The sequence below is a fragment of the Mesocricetus auratus genome, unplaced genomic scaffold, assembly GCF_017639785.1.
Source record: "Mesocricetus auratus isolate SY011 unplaced genomic scaffold, BCM_Maur_2.0 Super-Scaffold_100010, whole genome shotgun sequence".
Lineage (NCBI taxonomy): Eukaryota > Metazoa > Chordata > Mammalia > Rodentia > Cricetidae > Mesocricetus > Mesocricetus auratus.
Genome location: NW_024429194.1, coordinates 74,047,824 through 74,074,169, shown reverse-complemented (window position 1 = coordinate 74,074,169; position 26,346 = coordinate 74,047,824). Strand labels below are relative to the sequence as shown.

Sequence of the window (26,346 nt, the reverse complement as noted above, 5' to 3'; positions counted from 1 at the left end):
TAAATAAGAATAAATTTTATATAAATGTGGGCAAAATCATTTCCACACACATGCTATTTTCAGTTCTTCATTAACTTTATGATAATTCTTTTTTTTCTTGAAAAATGTCATATTTAAAATTCCAAAATTGTTCTCATTGACAGCTTATTATAGTAGAAAACAAAATGAATAGAATGATAAAATATCATGCTAAAAGTCCTACTTTTTATTTGTCTTCTAAGTATGCTAAGAGTCCTCGGCTTCTGCCATGCTTCACGGGTCTGTCCAAACACTTGTTCCGGGACACAGGAACCTGGAAATCCTGGCAGAAGTAAATCGAATCTGCTACCTGCTGAAGTCAGTAACATTCTTGTTTCTGGGCATGGATCATTTGAATGTTGCTTGGTTTGACTACTAAAACAAAAGTTATTTGGACGAGTTTCAGATAATGTTCAGGACATTCAATAAGTGAGAAATGTCTTCAGAATACTTCAACCATTGGCTACAAACAGTAATTATTCATATTTAATTATTCTACTTGAAGACAAGCACTATTTTATGCAAAGCGACTGATAGCTATATTTAAATAGCAATTCATTTCCCTTTAGTTGGTTTTTCTTTTTGTAAACAACATCTATACAAATCTCAGGTCTAAAAGCACAGAAAGAGTCAAAGCATATGATATAATAAGGTCTTCTATTAAAAACTTTAAAAGTCAGACAGAATATATGATTAACATTTACAATACTGCGGGAAGAGACAAGACTTGTAATACTTGAGATGTATATTAACATTTTGTCTATTGGGCTTTGGTATTTGGTAAATTTTCCACAGGCATTTTAACTCTCCCATCAGCATTTACAGAAATAATAAAATAATCTTTGACTACCAAAGTAAATACAATTCTAATTTTAAATGTGAAAAAAATTAAGAGGTTTAAGCTATGCAAGAAAATCTCTCCCTAGTGCTATTTGCTTGAGAAAAGATGAAGCTGAAGCCTTCTGTCTGGGGATTCTTGTATAATTGATGCAGTACCTTTAAAACTAAGCTGCTTAGTTTGATCACATATGAATGAGGTGGTAACACACAGGTGAGATACTGGTCACCCCAAAGTCCACAGTTCAGGAATTCCAAACAAGTTTCTCTTGCCTCTGGATGCACTAATACCAGCCCTTTCCCATTTAATTTATGCAATATTCCTACTACATTTTATAGAATTTTTGAACCTAAAGCTTTATTTATGAATTTGATGCTCATTACTGCAATTGCTTGCAGAACTCAAGGTTTTCTTCTATTTATAGAATAATGAGCACAGTTCAAAGCAAAGAAAATGGAACCTGGTGAGTCAAAGGAATTAAAAAGTTTCCTAGAAAAAGTATGACATTAATTAAATTGTGTCCAAGGTATTTCTTTCCCCAATCATTTAAAATACAAACCTGCAACAATGTAAGTTAACTGGGGTTTCCATGACCCATCAAAGTTTATAAGATATTACTTCAAACACCATTATCTATTATAGGTGGCCTAAATTAGAGTACAAGTTGTATTTCTTAACATTGAAATATTAAACAAGAATATTTTATTTACATATATGAACCAGTTTTTAAAAACTAAGTTTTCATGCAATGCCATAGTAATTTGATTGAGTACAGTTTGTAAATAGTAAAAAGGTTTAATAGAGATGTCTGTCCACTTTATTTTATGTGTATGAGCATTTTGTGTGTCTGTGTGGACTGTGTACCATCGTGTGCAGGTAGTTTCCATAGACACCAGAAGAAAGCATCAGATTTCCTGTAACTTGAGTTGCAGATGGTTGTGAGCTACCACGTAGGTGCTGGTGATGGCACCCAAGTCCCTTGAAAGAGCAACCAGGGCTCTTAACCTGAGTCATCTCTCCTGCCAGCAAGTGTCTTTTTTTAAAATGTCACATAAGGAGTTTCTGTCCTAGTTTTATTTGATGTTTGCAGTTTTATGGGGGCACTTATAAATGTTAAAGGATATATTTTGATTGATTTGACAAATTCTTTAAACTTCCCTAGAGTAAAGTACTAGGCAAGATATAAAAGACTGTTTTATTCCTGTGTTTAACCAGCTCCCATGAAAGTTCTGATTTTCAGAATATAAAAAGTTGTAAGTTCAATGGATACAGACTAAATAATACAAATAATCATAAATCTAGTTACAAATGTTCAGGTTATAAAAATAAATTTCCAATAATAAGAGTTTGATATATTTTTAAAACTTTATTATTTAAGTTACTTTTACTCTTTCCTATATCAACATTATCCCCAAAATGGAGAACTAATGTTTTATCAGAATAAAATCTTACAATAATACTAAAAAATAATTTACTTACACTTTGGTCTAATTCTAGCTTTATGAGATTTGAAGAAAAAACTTAGGCAGGTGTGTTAGAATAGCATCTATCACACAAATTCTGCTCATGGAAAGTTGAGACCCTGTCACTCCTATAGTCAGGCCCTGATTGCACTTTTTATGAATGGTGGGGTCAAGAGGGCTTTTTTTAAACATATAAGAAGTAGATAAAATGGAAACTAAGATACAGCATCTCTACAGAACAGATAGTTCAAGGAATCAAAAGCTTAACCATTTTCAGATACTAAAATAAAGCCAATTTTTAAGATATCCCAAGTCTGGTTAAATTTGACAGTTTTATTAACTTGCTGTCACTAAGGTGGCTGCTGACAAAATTTGAACAGTAATTCATAAAGCACTGGACAATAGGCTGTAATGTGTTTAGCACGGTAGAACTAAAGTCAAGTAAAATAAAGGAGTAGCATGGAGCAAGCTGAACTGTGTGATAGACCTGGGGAAGGGTCGACTAGGAGGTCCCAGAGATCATAGACAATGTGAAACTGGCACTTAAAAGCTATTTTCCCCAAACAACAACAAAGCACTGATTCTTCACTCAGACCACAAGGCATAAAAGCCTGGCATCCTGGTGCCTTTTACTGTGGGTCACACCTCCTTACCTCTGTGGGATGGCATGTTGGCATGTTAAATCCAAAGCCACAGAGAAACCCTGTCTCAAAAAAAAATCTCTGGACCACCGTGCAGAACCAGAACAGAAAACTGAGCAATCAGACCTTAACCAGGACTGTCTCCCTGCTCTCTCTCTCTCCCCCGCCCTCTCTCTCTCTCTCTCTCTCTCTCTCTCTCTCTCTCTCTCTCTCTCTCTCTCTCTCTCTCTCTCTCTCTCTCTCTCTCCTTTGTACCCATTCATCCTCTGTTTAAAACTCACCTCAGGAGCCAAACACCCCTTTAAGTGTATCCACAGTAGATAAATGTGCTTTTTATCAGCGTTCATGTCATTTTTTTTTTGAGACAGGGTTTCTCTGTAGCTTTGGAGGCTGTCCTGGAACTAGCTCTTGTAGACCAAGCTGGTCTCTAACTCACAGAGATCCACCTGTCTCTGCCTCCCAAGGGCTGGGATTAAAGTCATGCACCACCATTGCCTGACTCAACATTCTCGTCTCTAACTGGAGTACTGGACAGGAGAGTTTGACCTGAGCCATTTTTGACCTATTGGAGTTGCAGAAGCCTAGGGCTTTGCCCTAATCCCTCTGTTCACAAGAAGCTCACACACAAAAACTCTTTGGGATTTTGTGTGACAGTTAGTTACCAGTCCCTAAGGTCACTAATTCCTACTCAGAGAAGTCACAGGTTTCTTATGCAGCAATTCGAAGACCAACACTCTAGGCTCAAAGTAGGAAGTATGATGACAGCAGAAAGACATACAACCAAAATGAAGTATTAAGAAGAGCCTAGGTCCTGCCCTGAATGAAATGACAGACTCTGGATATCCCCATGGAGGGCCTTACCCTCCCTGGGGAATGGAATGGGGATAGGGGGGTGCTGGAGGATGGGTGGAGAGTTGGGGAGTGGGTGGGAGGGGGCAGGGGAGGAGGGGAGGAAGAGGGAACTGGGATTGACAGGTGAAGCAAGCTTCTTGCTAATTTAAATTGAAAAAAGAAAATAAAAAAGAGATACTAAAAATTCTGAAATGCCCAAATAACAAAAGTTCATATATTGAATAAAAAGAATTTCATGGTCTGTAAACATTACACTGAGATTGTAGTAAGAAATTATTACAAAAATTAAAAACACCAAAAATGATAAAAATGAGACTAAAAGGAAAAAAATAGCATGTAGGTACCATGGAACCTAACTGGTAAAGATATCAAAGGACCTCCTACAATGCTCATTGGGTGGATAAGGCCTAATCACAGCACACCGCTGTTTGGAATCTCCAGCTTGGTGGGTGGGGATTCCATAAAGCCCGCCCATCGGTGGCTCCTCCCCTGGAGATGCTGAATCCCACGCCTATCAGCTATTTAAGACCCAGCCCATAGCTCTGCCAAGCGTGCTCTCCTACTTCCTTTTCCTGCCTTCTGAGAGTCACCCGGGGGTGTTCTGCTTTGCATTGCCGTTTATTAAATCTGGATTTATTAATTCAGTTTGATTTGGCTTATTGCATCAGCAGCAGAGGAACTGGCAACCGGGGATCTAATACCTATCAACAACAGAACTGGGCACACAAAAGGAGGTAACATCCAGAGACTCTATCGGCAGCGACAGGCCAGCCTCTGGGGCAGGAAGGCAGTGCAGTGGGGAGGTGAGAAGGGTCCATGAGTGTCTCAGGGCTTCTATTGCTGTGATGAAACACTATGACCAAAAAGCAAGTTGAGGAGGCAAGGGTGTATGTGGTTTACACTGCCACATCACTGTTCACCACTGAAGGAAGTCAGGGCAGGAACCCAAACAGGGCAGGAACCTGGAGACAGGAGCTGATGCAGAGGCTACGGAGGGGAGCTGCTTATTGGCTTGCTCCCCATGGCTTACTCAGCCTGCTTTCTTATAGAACCCAGGACCACCAGCCCAGGGATGGCACCATTCACAATGGGCTGGGCCCTCCCCATCAATAACTATTTAAGAAAATGAACTACAGTTGAATCTTATGGAGGCATTTTCTCGGTTAAGGTTCCTTTCATTCAGATAAATCTAGTTTGTGAATCAAGTTGACATAAGACCGGCCAGCACAACAGGCTTGCAAGAGCAGGAGGAACAGACACTAGGCACATCGTGAACCACTGTAGACAGGTGTTCTGCTGGAGCAATCTTCCTGTTGGCACAGGCCACAGGGAAATGGTTACCACCCGCTGCCCCTAAAGCTTGAGACATAACTATATGTTGGGGGGTCAGAAAACATGTGAATAGGAGGTGCTCAAAATTTGCCATCTATAATTGAAAATCAATATGGGATTTCAAAAGTAGAGAAAATCTAACTATAAATGTTATCGATTTAACAAATAAAGATACTGATATGGAAATTAATGTCAGTTAAGATGTGAAAGTCAATGCCCCTGGAAGGTAGAACCAAGCTGGGGAATACATTTTCAATGAGGGGGTAGAGTAGCTGCTTTCAACAGTAAAATCTCAGTAACTTGACTTACACAATTGCAATAAAAAATAGCAATAGTAGTCATGAAATAAACCTGTGATTATACAGGCACACTTAATCCAACTTGCTTCCTTGGTAGGTAAATCCTCAAGTCCTCAACCCATCTGAATTGTACTCTAAAATCAAAACAAGTAGGTAGCCACATGGAACCTGATTTTGGTAATATAATTAATCAACAATGACTCACAAGCTGGTTTTCTAGCTAGTGTGTGTAAAGAAACACTATATTTCTATATGAATCATTCTGGGATGTGCTAATTGCATTAACTTTTCTGATTTAGATATTACTTGAATTTTGAAATATATCCATGCCAGAGGTAATTACTTATGTATTGTTGTGTAGCAATTTCCTCCAAAAATAAAACCTTCCATCTTGAAGCCTTAAAACATAGGGTGTGAAAAGGGAGGTGAAACAACATGATTTTCTAAGTGATGTGTGTGTGTGGCTACGGCACTCCTGAGCACTTGTGTTCTCTGATCTTTCTCTTAGCTACAACAAGTGTGAAGGAATTCTGGCCTTAGAACAAAACACACCATGAATCCTGAGTTCTATCTTTGAAGTTCTCCTGTAACATCTTCAGAGAACCATTCGATTGCTGCTGAAAAATGGCTCTCAATTTCTAACTAGTTTTTAAGCCTAACCCTTTAATTCTATGGGAAAACAGCCAATTAGGTTAGGAGCAAACTGTAAAAATTAGGGTAAGAGAAATATTCTCCCAAAATAATTTCCAGCATGTCCACAATTTAAAATACTCATGTGTTTATTTGGTCAGGTTTTATACTAATTACTAAAATATGATGTTTATCACACATAAAATATATCAATTTTACTGGGGCCTGTGCATCCAAACCTTACTCTGTTACTCATGTATCCATACTACATTATCTTTATGGACTGTTGCAAAGTTGTACTTTCTTATATACTAAAACAGACGCTGTACAATGTAACTCAGAAATCTCACTCATTGGCTTTACGAAAACAAAAGAAAGACCCAAAGGCTATTTCAACACTTTCTTCCTCCTTGTTTTCACTTTTGTGCTTTAATACAATGAGTAACAGGAAAGAGAGACGTGGATTCTCCTGTATATTACTTCAGGAGAAAGGGAATTTTTCTTCAGTTGTTTATCAGTTCACTGAGGACCTGAAAAGGTCAGACAGCTAAATAAAGGTAGGATATAATATGACTGCACTTCCTTTAACAGTGGAAACGTTTAGATTCCTTTCTTCTAAAAACTCAGCAAAATCTTAGTATAAATAAAAAGAAAAGAAAATCTTCAGGGGAGAGGGGTGACCAAAGACATTTGGTGAGAGGAAACAGAAACAGAGGCAAGCTGTGTTGGCTGCACTGTCACGCCCCTGACATCCTCTGAGTGTCCAGCATGTGTAGTAGACGTGAGTCAGAGAACAACAGTATGGGTGAGAGTCCTGCTCTGAAAACTAACAAGCATGGTAACAAGCGGAGTCAAGGCCAGTGAGGTAACAACATTTAATTTCAGGCACAAAGGATGTACCTACTCTTCCTCTTTCCTGAATCTTACTGCCCCTCCCACCCAGGCTGGCATTGCCTCTGCCTCCTCTCCTGCACTAAATGGTTCTCCTAGTGTGTGTAGCACTACTGGCTGTTTATTTTTTGTATGTATCCTTTCTAAGTCATTATGCAGAAAAACTAGATGATCTCTTTAAATTGTCAAAGAACATAGCTCATTATTGCAAACTTGAAATCAGTCCGGCACTGTGTACAGTGCGCAGCATCTTTCTCCCATTTCTCCTTAAGTCGTTGATCACCAGTCACTCTCCTTGGCTGCATTCTGATTTCTCCTCCATTCTTAAATACTTCACTGTTGTTCTTTTGCCTGGAAAGAGTGACTTCTTTGTCATGACTGCAGTTGGTTCCTTGTCACTTTATGCCTGAACTTAAATGTTCTCTCAACCCAGCTACACATAAACTGAGTTTTAAGAATGGACAAGACATCTACTCCAGTTGAACAACTAACTCATCAGGAAATAGATAAAGTTGACTCTGTTCCCGTCGGCCTGATGTCACATGAAGTCATAGTATAGCTATTAAGAATCTAGGAAATGCCACATAAGAGTACATTAAGCATGCTTCAGGTACATCTAAGATATTACCACACAATTCCATGATTAGCTTCAACATACTTTCTCTTAGCTGATAAGAATGGTGTGGTGATAACAATATTCTGAAAATCTTTATATTCTGAGACTGGAACGTTTTCTAGCCTTCACAGCCAAAGCTAATAATACACCATTAGGTAACATAAGACTACTATTCTGCTGTGTACCCACCCTGTTTGTTTAACTTGCCTTTAAGAAAACAGTGTAACAAATCACCCTTACTTGCCTTGGACTTCCTGTGTAATCAACCTTTACATCCTAAACTAATACATAGCTGTAATCTTAAATTATATTCTTCTCCATGCCTGACCCAGAAAAATACATGTGTCCTTTGCTAATAAGCACAGCAAAACCAGCATAAATTAAGAGCCAGCATAAATTTTAATATAACATTGGGTATTGACTGGTAAACAATGATTTATATAATATTGTTTGTTATCTGGATCAGTGGAGTCAGTGACTTAATCCCTTGTAAAGTTCTTTTGAGAATTTCTGTGAACTATCTCTTATTCCTTCCACATTTGTTGGTTTCTATACTCTCCAGTAAGAGAACAAAGTCCTTTGCCCAGACACACACAGTTACATAGCAGATAGACATAGTCACAGACACAGGACACAGTCACAAGACTGTTGTGCTATATTATTTTAACTAGGCAAAGATGTGTTATATTTGTTTATACTGTGGAATATTACTTTAACTATGTGAAGGTGTGTTACATTTGTTTCTGCTGCCTTTGTTAACAATATAAAGATGTACTACATTTGTTTGTGCAACATTTAACTAGGCAGGGATGAGTTGCATTTGTTTTACCTTGCCTGCCTAAGGCACACGATTGGTCTAATAAGATGCTGAATGACCAATAGCTAAATAGGAGAGGAATAGGCAGGGCTGGCAGACTGAGAGAATTAGGAGGAGGATAAATCTAGGTTCAAAAAGAACAAAAGAAGAGGAGTGAAAAGAATGATGGAGAGAGGAACACAACCAGGGCCAGCAACCAGGCAGCCACCAGCCAGACATGGAGATAACAGGAAAGTAAGATATATAAAAATAAATAAAGGTAAAAAAAGTCCTGAGGCAAAACCTAAAGAGAAACAGATTAAAATAAGAGCTAATATAAGGGTGAACAAGCATAACTATTAAGAAGTCTCCGTGTGATGATTTGGGAGCTGGATAGTAACACAAAAGAAATCATGCTATAAAAAAAAGAAAGAAAAAAAAACCTGTTCCATGAGACAGCGCTCAGATGTTAGGTCTCAAACCAGCAAAAATGGCTGAGAGGCCTAGTAACATATTAAAGCAGATGCAGGGTGCTGGATTCTCCCAGCATTCCTCAGTCCCTACTTGTTACAGGGTCCTGGCTGGCAGAGTCCAAACCCTAAACTTCTCCAGCCAGGGACTGGGTTGCCCTTCCCCCAGAGCCTCTTCCCTGAATAATCCTGCCCTCTGGGCTTTTGCCCTTTTGGTCTCCTGGCTGTCCCCTCTTTCCTCCCTCTCTGTTCTCCTCACATGGCCCAGCTCAGTCTGCTGGTCATGTCTACTCTTGGCTCTCCTAGATGTCTCTACCGCCGGTTATGCTCTCCCTCATACCTATAATAAACCTTCTCCTTCATGTACCTAGGATCAGTCATGTCCTTCTTTTCATTCATCAGCCTGTACAGATTCAGACTCATAAAACCAACAGAGGGCAGAAGATAAGGGGAGCATGAAGAAGAGAATTCAAATCTGGACTCACTCTTGGTTAAATGACACCAAGAGGAGTGCTTTGATTTTTTTCCCTGATACATTATTGGAGACCTGGAGTTTATTATTAATGTGTTGATACCAATAAGTAAGCTGGCTATATTACTTTACTCATGTAATACCAACATTAAGGAGTTTATGGCAAGAGAACTGCTATGGGCTCTTGACCATTCTGGCCTATAGATTGACATACTAAGGCAAAGGGAAAAGAGTGATTGTGAGTGTTGGCAAATGGCAGCTTCATGGCCTCAATGATTTTTTTAACTGTTTATGATTTTATTTTTCTTTATAGATGCATAAATTCCATTGTATATATTACTACATTTTCTTTATCCAGACATCTGTTGATGGAGACCTGGCTATAGTGACTATTACAACAATAAACATGAGTACAAGCATCTCTATTGGATATTGGTATACAGCTCAATGATTTTTTTAAATGAAGTGAAGGTATTGAGTAAAATACATACATATATACATTACAATAACAGGACTCTATTCCCAATTCTTAAGTCAGAGTTATTTTACTGTCTGCCCTATCCTCAAACCAGCCATCAAGAGAACATATGGAAAGTCCTAAGTAGAACAGTCACAGCAGGATGACTCCTCAGAATGGCAGTGCAACGCTGAATGAAAATGCTGTGAACAGCAGCAGGGAACATGGAAACAAGAAGGGACACAGACCAGCAACAAAAGCACTGCTGAACCATGGGATCTGAACATTAATGTGGAAGTTAACAAACTCTTTCTGGAGGCCAAATTCCATCCTTTAAAGATCTTCCAATAACTGGTTATATTCCTTAAGTCTGAATGGGAGTGGGAGGGGAACCTTAAAGAATCAGAAAAAAACAGGATCTGCAAAGGAATCTAGAGGAGCAGGCTGCTAATTCTATGCAAAAAGAGAATATTAAAGCTGTCTATTTAACTAAACCACATCAATTTTCTATTCTTCTGGCACTTGGGATTTCTCAAGAAGTGGAAATTGAATTAACTCATATTCACTCATATATATATATATATATATATATATATATCCAGTAAACTATAAACTCATTGAAATGAATGAAGATGTTCTAGCAAGAGGCACTGCTCATTCTCTCCCTGCTAGGGATGACATGTCATCAGACTGTGTACTTCAGGGAGGAGCAGCTTGAAAACATTGGGAACCCTGCAATTCTACCAGCACAGGAAGCATAATCAGAAACCAGGATTTAGAAGTCCCCAGAAAGAAGGAAGCAAGAAGTCTGACTTAAGTAATATTTTAACATAAGGGTACTACAATACAACTCCTGTACCTCCAGCATGGGATCATTGTGTATAGAGGGATGAGGAGATGGAAAGATTGTACATGCCAGAGGAGCAAGGAGCTTACTGTGAGATTGTGTCTCCAAGGAATGTCAGAAGCTACATCCATTAAAGTCTCAGCAACATGACTGCCCAAACATGGGCTGGACAAGGATAACAAGAATAGATATGCCAACAAGGAGGTGTGTGGGGAGTCTTGGAGGCATCAGTCCTACACAAAGAACTACCAACAATTCAATGCTTGAGAGCAGGAGAAATAGTCTTCTCCAGGGAAAGGCACACCAATTGGCTATCCAATACAAAAGTCAGCCCTGAAAACATACATACAATTAATGTTATACATACTGAGCAAGTTGTACTTATATATTTAGGAATGTGTGTGTGTGTGTGTGTGTGTGTGTGTGTGTATGTGTGTGTGTAGCAACACTTAATGAAAAAAAGAGACCATAAATTGAAAATGAGGTGGATTTGGAGGGAGGAAAGGGAAGGAGAGGAAATTATGCAATTATAAACAATTATAATTTAACCCCCCAATATAAAATTTAATTAAAAAACCCTAAAATTAAGAATCACTATCCCATATCACACCTCCCTGGTAGAACTTGCTAGAGTTTGGGTGTTAGATGGCCTTTAAAGGGCCAGCCTATTGTTGATGCTTTGACTAAGGATATTTCAAGGTTCTGGTGGCAGTATATCAGTTATGAGTGAGGGCACACCAAGATCTCCATGATAATAGTGCATGCACACAGCCATGAAAGTAAGCGCACCTTTTCACTGGATACAGAGGCTGAGCAATTGCCCCTGTTTCTACTTTTCCCTAAGCCCAGATGCATTTCCTGCTTTTGTCCTATTCTAAGTGGCTGCTGTGTTTTTGAAAATTCCACTTAGAACTGGCAAGACCAGTGTGATTTTCTAATTCAAAGCTGAGTTTGGAGACAGGGTTGTGCTTTATTGAGACAGCAAGTCGCACTGGGGGCTACATCACTAAATCCCATGGTGCTGCTTCAGCTCATTTGAAGCACTGAATGTTGCTGCATCACCACGATAATCTTGTTTGTCTACTTAGAGCATAGACTACAATCACAAGGATTATAGTGTACAGGTCTTTGAGTCTACAGTAACAAAATAGTACATTTTAGTTGAGGTAAAAAATGAATAAATACTTTAACATAGATTTTAAAGATTACTGTAACAGGGAAGTTTATGTGAATTATACAAGTGAAAGAGATAAACTGAATTATAAAGAGAAGCCTTCCTGCCAGCCTGGTTCCAGAGCTGCATCAATCCCAAATAAACACACTTGAGGCTATATTAATTACTAAGCTGTTGGCCTTGCTTGTTTCTTACTGGCTAACTCTGACTTAAGTATTTATCCCATAATTGTTAAACTAAGTATTTCTCTTACCAGAGAAGTTTCCGGGCTTCTTATCACTATGGCGGTTACATCTTGACTCCCTGTGTTTCTCCTACCCAGAGTCCTCCTCAACTCCTAGTCCCACCCATCCTGCTTCCCTATTGGCCAACAGTCTTTATTGACATATACACAGGACTTCCCCAACATCTCCTCTTTTCTGTCTAAACAAAAAGAAAGGTCTTAACTTTAACATAGTCATATTATATATAACAGAACAGCTATCAAGCAAGAACACAGTTACAACATTTTGTCTATCAACATTTAGCAAGATTTAAAGAAAATATCATCCATCCCATCCTTGTGAGTCCAAAGTAGCTTATCTTTTATCATAACTAAGGAAAACTATAATTATCTGTCTTCAACTCCATCAAAGACCACAGAAGGATAATATATAAACACTAGAATTTATAGAGACACCTTGCTGCCTGGACAGTCACCTGAAGTTCCTCTGTAATGTTGGGGTATCCATCTTCAGCCCATAGGCCACACTGTGTCCAGAAGACTTCTCAGCAAAGCAGGAAATGTCAAACTGCCCATCTGCATTCAGTTGTGTTATTCAACTGAATAACATGTATTCCCAGCATTTCTTGTCATGAATCTCCCATTTTTATTACTGAGTTTCCCTATGGTGGACAATAAACATGGACTTTTTCCCACTAGAACGACATGTGCTACAATCATAAAAAGTAGCAACAAAGTTAGCATCAGTATATTATTAGCTTACTATAGGCAATGATTTGAGAGCAGAGGATTTTCACCCAGTGTTCTTAAAGCCCCACACATGCTCCCAGTCCCTCTGAATTCCCCTAAGGAATCCTACAGAAGCTGACACTTTCTTGTTCTTCTTTCTTTGCTTCTCTGCTCCTCAGCCTGAGTTTTCTGGAATCATGAGCATGTGTTCCAGGAAGCACACAGACAACCCGTTAAGACCTGCAAGAGTAACACCTGGTTGAGGAACTGGAGACTGTGGGTCATCTCTATTGTGATGCTGAAGCCCATTCCATACCAGTCATTAGCAAGTATGCAGTAGGACTGAACAAGAGTTGTTTGCTGAGATAGTCAGCTAAACAACACACTACCCTCTGCTTCCCTGTTTTCTTTTTCTTCTAGGCCAGTTTCCCTCCTGGTGCTTCTTGGCATGAATCTAAAACACCAATGCACCAAGGACCAGTTTTAGCATTTGCTTTTAGAATAACCTGAACAAGTGGACAACATGTTCATAGGAAATGGGAAGTAATTGGAACAAACGTGGTGAAGCCATTCTTTTGTGAGACTTTGTGCATGATGGTCACACACCTTGTACCTTTCCTCACAACAAAGTGCAAGTCAAGGAAAGTTCAAGGACCTCTGATGTGGGATGTCCTGGTGCTGTGAATACGTGTTGCCTTTATTGGTTGATGAATAAAGCTGTTTTGGTCTATGGCAGGGCAGAATATAGCTAGGTAGGAAATCCAAGCAGAGATGCAGAGAGAAATAAGTCAGAGTTGGGAGAAGATGCCAGCAGCTGGCATCAAAACATGTAGAAAATGAGGCAATGCCATGGCCACATGGCAATACACAGAATAATATAAATAGGTTAATTTAAATGCAAGAGCTAGCTAATAATAAGCCTGAGCTACTACCCAAACAATTATAATTAATATTAAGCCTCTGAGTGATTGTTTTAGAAGCAGCTAAGGTACCAGATGGGACACAGAAAAGACTTCTGGCTACAGACCTCATAGGGTAGGTCTCACAAACTTGGGATAAAGAGATATTATCAACCGGTGCTTTTCTCCTTGGCTATTATTGTGAGAATGCTATTTGGAGTCAAGAACAGCAATCTCGAGCTGTAGAAAACTTTCTCATCTTCTTCTCCTTTAGTTTTCTCCACATTTACCACCATTTGCTGTGCTGTAGCATTTTAAAAAATACCAACAGATCTTGTTGACAATCAATACAACACTGGAGGAAATCCAGAAAATATTTCATTTAAAACAGTTGATTAAATGTGATTAGCAAATATAAATGACTCTTTCAAACAACAAGCAGGCTTGGCTTCCCTTTAGATCAGGTTGTAATGCAAAGGTCTTGACAATGTGTCTGAAAATATAAGAATTTGATGACTGCAATGATACTTGACATGCATGCAATTTTACTGCTGGCTGAATATCTGAAATCTGAAATGCTATGAAATCCACAACTTTTTGGGTACCAACTTCTTCCCACAAGTAGAAAATTCCAGACCTCACTTAACCTGTTGTAGTCAAAACATAATTGCTACTATTGCAAAAAATTAATTGTAGGCTATGTCTAAAGTATATATGAAATATGTTCAGGTTTATATTTGGATCCTCCCCATGTAAGACATCTCATTTTGTATATATAAACATACCCAAAATTATTTCTGTTCTCAAACAATTAGAATAAGGGACACTAACATAGAGACCAGTCATTCTAGTTCTGCATTCTTGGTTGACTGACATCCATCACCTCTGAGCTCTACTCTCCAACACATTTTAAATAACCAACTCTGAGCTTTCTGGGCATTCTAAGCTAAAAGGGAACTATGGAAGCCTGGAATCATAAATCTCAGCGTGTGATGGTGAACAACTATTTAAATTGAACAGGGCACCTGTTCCCTATCTAGACAGTGCACAGAAGAGGGGTTTGGAGCTTAGCTCAGTGGTACTGCAAATGATTAGTGTGTGCAAGGCCCTGGCTTCAAGAGACTTAGTACCACAAAAGGGTGGTGATAAAACAAATGAACCAAACTATCTCATCCACTTGACGGGATATTTAAGCAGATAGATGCTATCTATGAAAGTAAATTATAACACAAATAGGGGCGGAGCGTCTGTCATCTCTGTGGATACATGTCAAGTTGATAGGCATTCGAGTATCACCTGATAATTGGTGCCTAGTAAGTGTTTCCTGTTAACCCTTGCATTACCACAGAATGTGTTCTAAAGGCCTCAACCATCTCTTGGAAATACAAAGGGAGAAGTCTCTCCTTCACATGCAGGTGGGGAAGCTATGAAGGCAACCAAAAGCTGCCCACACACTTCCCTCACTAGAAAAAGGACAAGTAAGAGGAGGAGATGAAGCTGTGAGATATGAACAACCAAAATGTAGAATACAGGAGTTGGGGAAACGTTGGAGTGGTCACTGCTCCAGCCTGAGGCACTGAGCCCCTATTCCCAGCCCCTGTAATAAAAAGCTGGCAATGGTATCACTCATTTGCAGCCCTAGCACTCGAAGATTGGATGGGTGGACTCTGGAAATTCACTGCTAGTTGGTTTAGGTGAAACAGAGAGCTTCAGGTTCATTGAGAGACTCTATTTCATCAAATAAGATGTGACCAAACAAGACGCTCAAAAGTTGCTGTCTTTTCACAGCATTTGCACAGGCAAGTGTATCCCTCTCCACACATGTATACATACACATGTTCACATGATACAAAGCATCCAAATAAGCTTTGTACACAGGAGTTTTTTCTTACATCAGATTTAAATGTTAAAATTTTGGCTTGAGCAGTTTTCTGTCTTCTCGGGAATAAAAGGAAAATCTCCAATTTTCAACTGTCTGAGATGTTCTGATTCTCTACTGATAAGAGCATAAAAATGTAGATTATAATCTTTAGAAGAATCACACACAGAACATGGTGTATCTCTCCACCATCCATCCTCTTCCTCACAGGCAGACATTCACACGGAAACATGTTGTGCCTTTGTGGCAGGAGTGGCTCATTTACTTACAGTCAGAAAAAAAATCTCTAAGGTGAAAAGTCATCAATACTGTAACTAGAGCTTAGCATAAATTACACAGTGGTAGCTTTATATTTTGTCACACTAGTCATTATCTGCATTGTGCTTCCCCTTTTGTTTCTGAGACATATGAAACGGGTCCCTGGTTTAGGAGCCAGAGTGCCCTGCCCCAAAACCAACACTATTGTGGTGGGAAAGCCATCACTCTATCCCTGCTGTTCTTTTTCTCCTGTGAATAGACACACATATTCTACTCAGATACATGCTTGAAATTATTAAGTAATCAGATGATATTAGAAAACTGGTTCTTCTCAATTTAAACATTGTGTCTCAAGTCTGTAGAAACAAGGCGTCCTCTGTTTAAAAGAGTTATAAGATGCAAAAATACAGCCTAGGATAAAATCAAACAACTAATCCTATCAGTCAGTATTAGACCAACACAGACACGCACAAATAGCACAGATGAAAGACTATTTCAAGGAGAAAATTTACTGAGGTCAGACAATGAAGAGTCAAAGAGGGTAGAAATAAAGCTTCCCACGAGAGACAAGAAGCAGAAAACGACAGATCGCTAAGATTATATCTGTAACTGGAGGAAGAATGCTCAGTATTTCCCCACATGATTTCTATGCGAAAGAAAATATTTCAAATTTAAAATTTACAGAGACTTCATGATGAATTTACAACTCCTAAAAAGGAATGTCATCCTCTATATTTCATTAATTTTGTGTTCAAATGCTGAAGACCAGTGTCTACTTTACTTCTCATGTGAAGGGCAGAAGCCATAGAAGGAAAGGTTAGAATTTTATAGTTTATAATAATGAAATGCACATGAGACTGAACCCCAAAATTACTAAACATCACATTTAAAACAAGGGGAGAATATAGTTATTATTTCTAGCTAACTCTCATGAAATTCAATTATTGAGCTACAATTCAAAGATCATTTTAAACTGGAAATAAAGTTTACACCATTTTAAACTGGAAATAAAGTTTCTGAAATATGCTGAATCTTAAGAGTAATGTGAAAGAATAAACACACACACACACATTCATCGACACCCTGCCACACATACCCATGAACAGACACATAAAAGCTCATACACACACACACACACACACACACACACACACACACACACACACACACACGTCCCTACACATGCATACATCATGGTCAGTGCTGCAGGTATGTGAGATCTCTACCTACACACACACATGTACACATGCATGCAATCACACAACCAAGCCCCAAACTCCATACACATATGCACATACTGAGGTTAGGAAAGGTAGGAGAAAACACAAGGCAGGAGAGTCCCTGACTTATCATTGAGGACAAGCTGCACTGTGGTCATCACTGCACTGGTTTACAAGTTGGATGGGCTCTGAACAGGAGTGTTGGAAATACAGTGATAACCACCAATTACTGGTTCTATCATCTTGTCTTCATGTCCAAATCTCTAGCTGCTAGATGCAGACATCTTATTAGCATCTTTGAAAATCGTAGTAGCTGCTTTACTACTGTCATTTTCTTTCTTATTCCTATTTTTCAGGAGTAAGGCTCAAATATGTTCTGTGGCATATGGTACCTTTTATCGTATATAGCTGGTGGTGAATGAAGCAGACAAATGACAGTCATAAATCATAAGGAGTACCAGAAAAGTAATATCCCTTGATCTCTAAGGAAAGATGGAAGATTTAGAAAGACGAATACTTAATTAAAGATAGAAAATCATGGTCAGCACAATTTACAATTGCTTTTGCAATTGGATGAAGACAGTCATATCAATGGGCATTTTGAAGCACACAGCATTAGCTACAAACCAGTAATTAGAAATGGCTCTGTGATTTTAATTTAAAAGCACTAAAAAAAAAGAACACATTTGTTTCCTGTGCTGTTAAACTTTTCAAGTTTAATGAATGGATACTTATAGAAATAGAGACTATCTTGTGGTGATGGAATCACCTAGCCTAGTCACACAGGGCTGTCACTGCCTCTGCACTATTTGGAAGTTTGGTGCTTGCTTTGCTGCAATTCCATGCTATCAATGGGGAAGAAAGATGTGCCACAGAATTACAGCAAGTTGGAATAAATACAGAAAAACCCAGACATGAGGCACTGTATGGGCCTTCAGAAGGTCAGTAAAGGTAGAAAAACGAAAGTAATGCTGGCAGAAAGGAACACCGAAAACATAGGCAATGAGGTTGCAGTCTGATGGGGTGAAACTGTGACAGATCAATGTTAAATTAATAAAGAATGTGGCTGCAGTGTACTAGGACCCTGGATCCTAATGTTTGTTTTAAATATTTTAGAGTCAAAAGTGCGTGGGGGGGGTTATCTTGGTGGGAGGGCACATGTGTCCCAAGACACAGATTGTGAATGGGCAACATGGTGGAGTTGATTTTCTACTTTTGCCTGTACACAGGTTCCTGACCTCAAACTCCTTGTACCATGTTTGCTTAGTGAATGCCTCTACCAGCTGAGCCTTAAATTCTTGCAGCCCCACTAACCTTTATTATTTAAGATTATTTTAACCATTACACTCTTCTCAAATTATTACTAAATATTTAACCATATTAAGCAGCTTTAAAGCATATCATTAGTCTCAAATAGAAATAGTTTGATTACATTTTACTGTATATAAATCTTATTCTTCCAGTAATTAACTTTAGTAAGTAGCTGGAAGAAAAACTTCTAGGATGTAGATTTCCAAGATCTGTGTTTCAGAAAACAAGGTTTTATTCTTTATCAAGAGATTACTCTATGGAGATATGGAGAAATCTTTTATATTTAGTTGTGTGTTTAACATGTGTTTCCATTGGCCTATACAGTCATACATGCCAAAACAGCTGTTTTTTTCCTACTTAATTTTTTCGTATATTTTGAGCTTGTTTTCCCCTGCTCTAACTCCTCCCAGATCCTCTCACCTCCCCTCACCCAGAAAATTTTATGAACTCTCTCTCTCTCTCTCTCTCTCTCTCTCTCTCTCTCTCTCTCTCTCTTTCTCTCTCCAAAGCAAAACAAAAACAATACCAAACACAACATAAAATGAAAAACAAAATACCAAACCAAACAAAATGAAACAAAATACACATACAGAGACTAAACCAAACCAAACAAAAACCCCATATGGAGTCCGTCAATACTAAGGGATCTATGTATTAGAGGAGGCAGTAATATTGTAAGAGCCCAAGGTGATGGATGACTCCAAGGAAACAGTGTCTTGCAGACACAACAGGGAGGATGAACACATGAACTCACAGAGACTGTGACAGGATGTACAGAAACAGTTCTTAACAATGAATGAAGCACACTAAAGGGTTTGCAACTTTAGTCCACTTATCCTGCAACACATATGTGTGAAAGTAGTAAATAGGGACTTTTTGTCTTCCCTGCTTCTCCAAATGATCGCTTCTCCTTTACATCATGGTCCTCATAATCTCCTTTATTGTGACTTTATCATGCATGATAATGCACAGCCCTGAGAAGACAGGTGCAAGCCCTTTCCCATAACCCCTTGCAGTGTTACATAGCTGTACTTGTCTACATTTCACAGTTCTGATGGTTCTCTACCCAGCTTATTATTGTGTACTACCTACTATTCTTAACATACAATTCATATATTCCCCCTCTTGTTCCTAGATCTTTTACTTTTTCTCCTTTCTTTTTCTTTTACTGTAAAGTCTGTGGCTGCAGACAGTATCCCAGCCTCCCCCTCCCAGCTATCTTCCCTACCCTGACTTTCTTTCTCAGTTGATCTAATACTCGCCTACTTCCCTTCCACCTTTAATCTCTGTGACTATTATTCTAGTATACACCATATTATCACTTTTTGTTAAATCTTGCAAGACTTATTATTGTTAAAGAGGCTGTTGTTTTTAAGGTGGATAATGTGCCATTAGCATAGAGGATCTATCCAGCAGTTTCAGGGATGGCTCAGCAGTTAAGAAGACTGGCTGATCTTCTGAGGACCCAGCACCCATATGGTAGCTCACAAACATGTGTAAAAGTAGTTTCAGGGCATTCTTCTGGTCCCTGAGGGTGCCATGTATGTAAGTAGTGCACAGGCATACATACAGGCAAAGCACCTATACACACAAGATAAAAATTTCAAAATGGACACATCATAGGAGACATAGACTATCTTAAGATACATAGAAAAACTGAAATAGTTTCTTATATTGTACCTGACATTGTGGTGGAATAAAACTAGAAATGAACATGAGAAATACCAGGATATGTACAAACTTGAAGAATGAAAAATACTAGTAGACCATGGGTGAGGGAAATAAAGAGATACTGGAAGACTCCTAGAATTGTATAAAAATTAAAACATAATATTCCAAACCTTGCAGGGTAAAATAAGAGCAGTGACAAGATGGAAGTTCCTAGCTACAAGTGCCTGTATTAAAAACATCAGAGATCTTACATAAACCACTTAACAATACACCCTTTGTACCTAGGGAGACAAGAACAAATCAAAGCCCAAAGTAGGTGATGGAAAGAAATAATCAACATTAGGACAGAAATTAGCGAATTGGAAAAATTAAACAACACACATGAATCAATGAGAAAAAGGTTTGAAAAGATAAACGAGGTCAATAATATTTAGTCAAATGATCAAAAGCATCAGAAAACCCAAATCCACAAAGGACGGTCTCTAAAGGGCGACATTATAGCAGATCCTACAAGAGTCAGAAAATCATTAGTATATATTTTCAAAGCTTATATTTCATTAAATTGGAAAACTGAAAAGGTGAGTTTCTAGATGCATGAAAATTAAATTAACAGAACAGAAACAATTTAAGCAGGTCTAACAGTAACAAGACTGGAAAATAAGAAAAGTCTCACGACTAAACCTGCACACTGCTAAATTCAACCATGTCTTTAAAGAAGAACTGACAACAATGCTTCAAAAGCTGTTTATTCTACGAAACAGAAGTGAGAAGAACAGTACTAAACCCGTTCTACAAAGCCAATATTACGCCAGTATCAAATACAGGATGAGACACAACAGAGGAAAGAAAATTACAGAACAACTGGCCTGATTAATATAGATTCAAAGATAATCAATATAGCATTTTAAGAAAACATTCAAGTACACATAAAAAGCTTCACCATAATCAAGTCCGTTTCATTCCAGAGGGATACATGGATGGTTCAACATATTCAGGCAAATAAATGACACATTAGACAAATGGACCTAAGGACAAAAATCACATAATCATTTCTCTGTAAACTGTGAGGGGGAAATGTATGGGAAATACTTGAAGATATATGCACAGGCAGACACTTTTTTTGGGAAGGGTACCAATTGCTCAAAAGGGAAGAACTGAGGTAAACAAATGTGACCCAATGATGGTAAAAAAAAAAAACAACCTTCCATACAGCAAAGGAAACTGAGTTAGGTACAGAGAACATATAGAATTGGAGAGAAACTTCGCTAGTTGCATACCTGTCGAAGGTCTGGCATCTAGAATATACAATGGAAAACAAAAAACAAACAAACAACCCCCCAAAAAAACTAAACAAAGAAATGAACAACAAAATCATTAAATAAAAGACTGAAATGAACAGAAAGTCTCAAAAGGTAAAATACACATGATAGGAAGCTAACCTCACTAGCAGGGAAGTGCATTTTCTTTACAACTGGAATGACAGTCTTCAAGAAAACAAGACAGCTGGTGAGGATGAGGACAAGAAAGCCCTTGCGTGTTACTCGGAGAAATTAAGCTAGTCCAGTCACCATGGATGTCAGCACAGAGGATTCTCTGAAACTTACAATACAACCAAACTACACCACTTCTCCCAAACTGTAACTCAATACACTACAAAGATAGTTCACAGTAATGTTTACTACATTGCATTGTGCACAGCAGCTAAGCTAGGGAATCATCCCAGATGTCCATCAGCAGAGGAGTGGATGAAGAAAAGACCATTTATGTACACAATGGAATTTGTTGAGCCATAAGAATAATGAGATTATGTTGTTTGCAAGAAAATAGATACGATCAGAGATTATCATATTAAATGAATTAAGTGAGTCTCAGAAAGACAAATATCACATTATTTTCCCATTTGAGAGTCCTAGATTAAATATAAAATTGTACATAAAATCAAATATATACAGATGATAGGAAAGTAGGTACAGAGCTGTCTGGGAACCAAGGGGAATATGGTCAAGAGAGGAATATAGTGGATATGGGGAGAGAATGTGTTCCAAAATCATTACATCATTACACAAAAATGTCCTGTGTGACTCTGTATAATAAAGTTCAAAATTATGTTAGCTTGGATTATACAAAAGTATCAGTGACATAATTAAAACTTGTATGCAACATACAGTATCAATAACATACCAAACACAAAACTACCTCTAGGTTCAAAGTGGTGGGTATTTAACAATCATCATAAACATACCCAAAGGAAATTCCTTTGCATTTAAGTGACAAACCACAGAGAACTCTCCTTTGCCTTTCCTATGGAACACTCCCTACACAGACTTTTCAAGAGAAAGCCAACCAGAATACATACATGATGGTGTTGATGCCCGAGAGCTGCTGGAACATCTGCAAACCACATCCCACAATTAATGCTCGGCGAGTAGGGGGGTAACTCAGCATTCTGCAGATTACAGGTCCAGCTGTTTTTACAAAAGAGAGAAAAGCCCAGCCATTACTTTTAGATCTCATTGCAAATATATGACATTAGCACCATTGGATGTTTCGAAATACAACCTTTATGGAAAATTGGGAATGATGTATTACTTCTAAAACCAACAGCATTTTTTTATTTGTAATTTCAAAAGTAAAAGCAGAGAATTCTGATGATAACATGTTATGGGTACTATTCAGACTCACAGAATCAAATCTGTCACACATTATTTTTCCTTGAATCTTTTTAGTTGCAATTATTAATTATGCCTTCTGCTTTTCTACTTTCTTGACAATTAAACATGACTTAAAATGCATCCATGTGGGACCGTTACAAAGTAATTGGCAAAAACAAGCACACGAAATGGCATTTATTCCAAACAAATAGGAACAAAATTCATCTCACTCTACTCTATTGACATCTAGGAATCTAGGCTTGATACCAGTTCTGGTTATGGCAACACTGAGGATTATCAAAATTCAATAAAAGAAAAATAATGTCTATTGCACATAAATATATGCATGTATGGAACTGTTTAAAACTCAGTTGGTCCTGAATAGGTATTCAATGATCATTTTAAAATATAAACAGGGGCTAGTGAGATGCCTTAATTGGTAAAGGCACTTGTCACCAAGTCTGATGACCTAAGTTCTATCCTGGGGACCCACATGACAGAAGGAAAGAAATGATGCCTACAAGTTACCCTCTGACCTCCACATGCACACTATGCCATGCACAAGTAGGCAAACATGTGCACATGCACAAACATACACACATACAACATACACTCATAAATAAATGTAATAAAATATAAATGGGATTTTGAAAAGCTTAGATCAGTCCTGCACAGCTGTGGTATCTTAGTCACTGAGGTCTCTAGTAATGTAACTGGCCTGTGTCATGGCTTCTACCTGCTCCCCCCAGGGTTTGCTACAGAGTGCCCACGAAACACTAACAAGTGTTGTATATGGATCCTCCTAGGATCCAGGACATGTCTGCTGTTAGAGGAAATGGCCTGTGATTCCCCAGATGCCAACTGCCTAATTAAAGCACTTCCCCGATGGTCCTGCTTCATCACCAAATCCTAAACTAATCCAAGGGAATTAAAATCCAAGTAAATCTCAGTTTCAGGAATCTCCTGAGAGCCACATATTTAGTTTGCCTAAGTGATAAAGAATGTGTGCACTCTCTCAATAATAAATGATAACAGTGAGATGTCCAGCATTAATTAGAAATGAATGTTATAGTATGATAAAAATCACAAAGCTTGACCTACTGAAAATGTTTCTGTAATGCCAAGACATTACAAATCAGTCTAAAGGGGCACTGATGGTCACTAAGAGCTCAATAAAATGAACTTATTTAAAAAGCAGGCTGAGTATATGCCATACATAAAATTGACTTAGATTCACTCAAACTATTGGACAACCAACTGCTTTAGAGAGGCTTTGTGAAACACGGAAAGGTCAGGTATCTTACTGTGACAGTATATATATAAATATATATATATATATATATGTATATCATGGATCACTTGCTTGAAGGAAGGTGGGCTTCTGTGCAAATACAAATATCTTTAAAGGAACTGCAAAAACACCTACCTTTCCCCTAAAGTCAAAATATTTGTTTTTTTGTTTTTATCGGTTTTTTTTTTTTTTTTTTTTTATTATATTAATATTTTTTTTATTTTCCATTTTAAATTTAGATAAGAAACAAGGTTGCTTCACAAGTCAGTACGAGGTCCCTCTCCCTTTCCCTCCCCTCCTCCTGTGCCCTCCCCCCATCCCCCCCCCGTTATCCCCTCATTCCCCCAGGGAGGGTGAGGCCCTCCATGGGGGTGTCCATAGTCTGTCATTTCATATAGGGCAGGGCCTAGACCCTTCCCCAAGAGTTCAGGGTGAGAGTGCACCTCACATTGTTCTATGGGAGTCCAGAGACCGTGTGTATACTTGGGATGGGTACTGATCTGCTGTCCAAGGCTCAATAGATTACCTAGGCCTCGAGACATGGTTTCTCTGTATTGTTTTGGAGGCTATCGGTCCAGCCCGGCCTCGAACTCACAGAGATCTGCCTGCCGCTGCCTCCCGAGTGCTGGGATTAAAGGCGTGCGCCACCACTGCCCGGCCAAGTCAAAATATTTGTATAAAATATCACTTACCTTGTGTATTAGGAATGAATTTGAAATGATAACTAAATCAAACTATACTTGTCTTGGCTTTCTATAGTCCAAAAACTACCTTTTCCTTGTTCAACAATTCTGTAACAGTATTCAAAATGCTGAAACTATTTCCATTATTACATTGCTCATGAACTGATGGTCAGGTAAGGTCACAAGGAGAAAATTATAAAGAATTAGGACCAAAGTTGGCCTTGCCTTAGTATGAAGGGGTGGGCTAGCACATGCTGTGGAATATTACTTTAACTATGTAAAGATGTGTTACATTTGTTTATGCCACATTTGTTTAATGATATAGCCTCCTGTCCCTTCTCAACTCGGATTCCTACTTTCCTTATACCCACTGGCCATCCCTCACTAGTCTCTATTCTCACTATCTCCACTACTCTCCCCCCTTTTCACACAGATAGTCCTGGTCATGTTCAGTATGGTTTTTGTTTGTTTGTTTTTGTTTTTTCCCTCTCTGCTCTGGACACTTCCCGATGCCTCTGGATATTTCCACTTTCTTATGAGCAATGAAAACCTTCCCCCAATGGAGCAGATATTTCAACAGGTTCTTTACTATGCCCTCTTGCATACAGGTGCAGCTCTCCAAAAACTGACATGTGAACCAGAAAAGGGAGGCACACATCTTCAGGGGAAAAGAAGTCATGCTTTGACGGCTTGAAATAGATCTCTAAAACTAAACCCAATTAATTTAACAAGTCCTCACATTGGAAATCACCCTGAAAATGTTCTTTGACGATCATGCCATTTAGAAATCATCAACCAAAGGGCACTTAGAGAACAGCTCCTAAAGCGGAAACTCTTGGGTAATTCTAACAACCAAGGGACAACGTAAAGAAGGTCAAAGTCTATGAAAGCACAGCATGCAAAATTTGTGGAATGGAGCCACAAATCTTAGCTTCAACCGAAAAAAACCAACAAACAAAAAGACAAAGGAAGCACAGGCTGAGGACAATAGCAAAGCCCACAAGATAGCAAAGAGCTTGAAGACAGCTGAAATGAGCCAGTGAGTCCAGAAGCTGGTTCCTGGAAAGACGAATCAGTCTGTGAGTTCATCAAGCCAGACCCTGGGGCCAATTGAGAGTCTCCTTGAAATGATCCTGGTTCTGAGCTCTGCCCTCAAATGGCCAAAGAATACATGGGGATTGGTTAAAGACAGATCGCACTAGATTACCTCACCTGTATGCAGTGGAGCCTAACAAAAAGTGCAGTGTTCAAGACAGGGAAAATGACAGGGACTAGACTGACCTAGACTGACCTAGAAATAGATATGAAACATTGGATACCATCAAAGTGGGAAAATCAAGGAACAGATTGCCTTCTTCAGGGAGAACAGGACTAATGATGCCTTCATTCCAACCCAATCAAGCTGTTTCAAGTTGCTTTCACCAGAACTGTGAGACAAGTACGTATTTTTATTCTGAAAATAACTTCTGATTTGTATGTATGTAAATATGCATGCATGTTTGTGCATATGTGTAGACATTTATGAGATGGCATGCATGCAGAGGTCAGAGAACTATTGGCAGCAGTTGGTTCTGTCCTTCTACCTTTGGAGATTGAACTCAAGTTGTCAGACTCAACCCAGGTATCAGGTCCTTAGCCAGTGAGCCACCTTGCAAGCCCAGAACTTCAACTTTTGTAGTCTGCACATAATAGACTCTCCTACAATATTCCACTGTATGGACCCTGTTCCATTAGC

At 38.7% G+C, this 26,346-nt stretch overlaps 1 protein-coding gene and 1 long non-coding RNA gene across 2 annotated transcripts in view; one reads left to right on the top strand and one right to left on the bottom strand.

Moving 5' to 3' along the window:
- Slc2a13 (solute carrier family 2 member 13) overlaps positions 1-26,346 on the bottom strand; it is a 266,862-nt gene that overhangs the window by 111,828 nt on the left and 128,688 nt on the right. The window contains exon 4 of the mRNA XM_005067125.4: positions 22,343-22,451. Within this exon, the coding sequence (XP_005067182.1) occupies positions 22,343-22,451 (109 nt within the window). The remainder of the gene's footprint in view (positions 1-22,342; positions 22,452-26,346) is intronic.
- Positions 25,223-26,346, top strand: part of LOC121142906 — a 53,525-nt gene continuing 52,401 nt past the window's right edge. The window contains exon 1 of the long non-coding RNA XR_005880045.1: positions 25,223-26,049. This is a non-coding gene — a long non-coding RNA (uncharacterized LOC121142906). The remainder of the gene's footprint in view (positions 26,050-26,346) is intronic.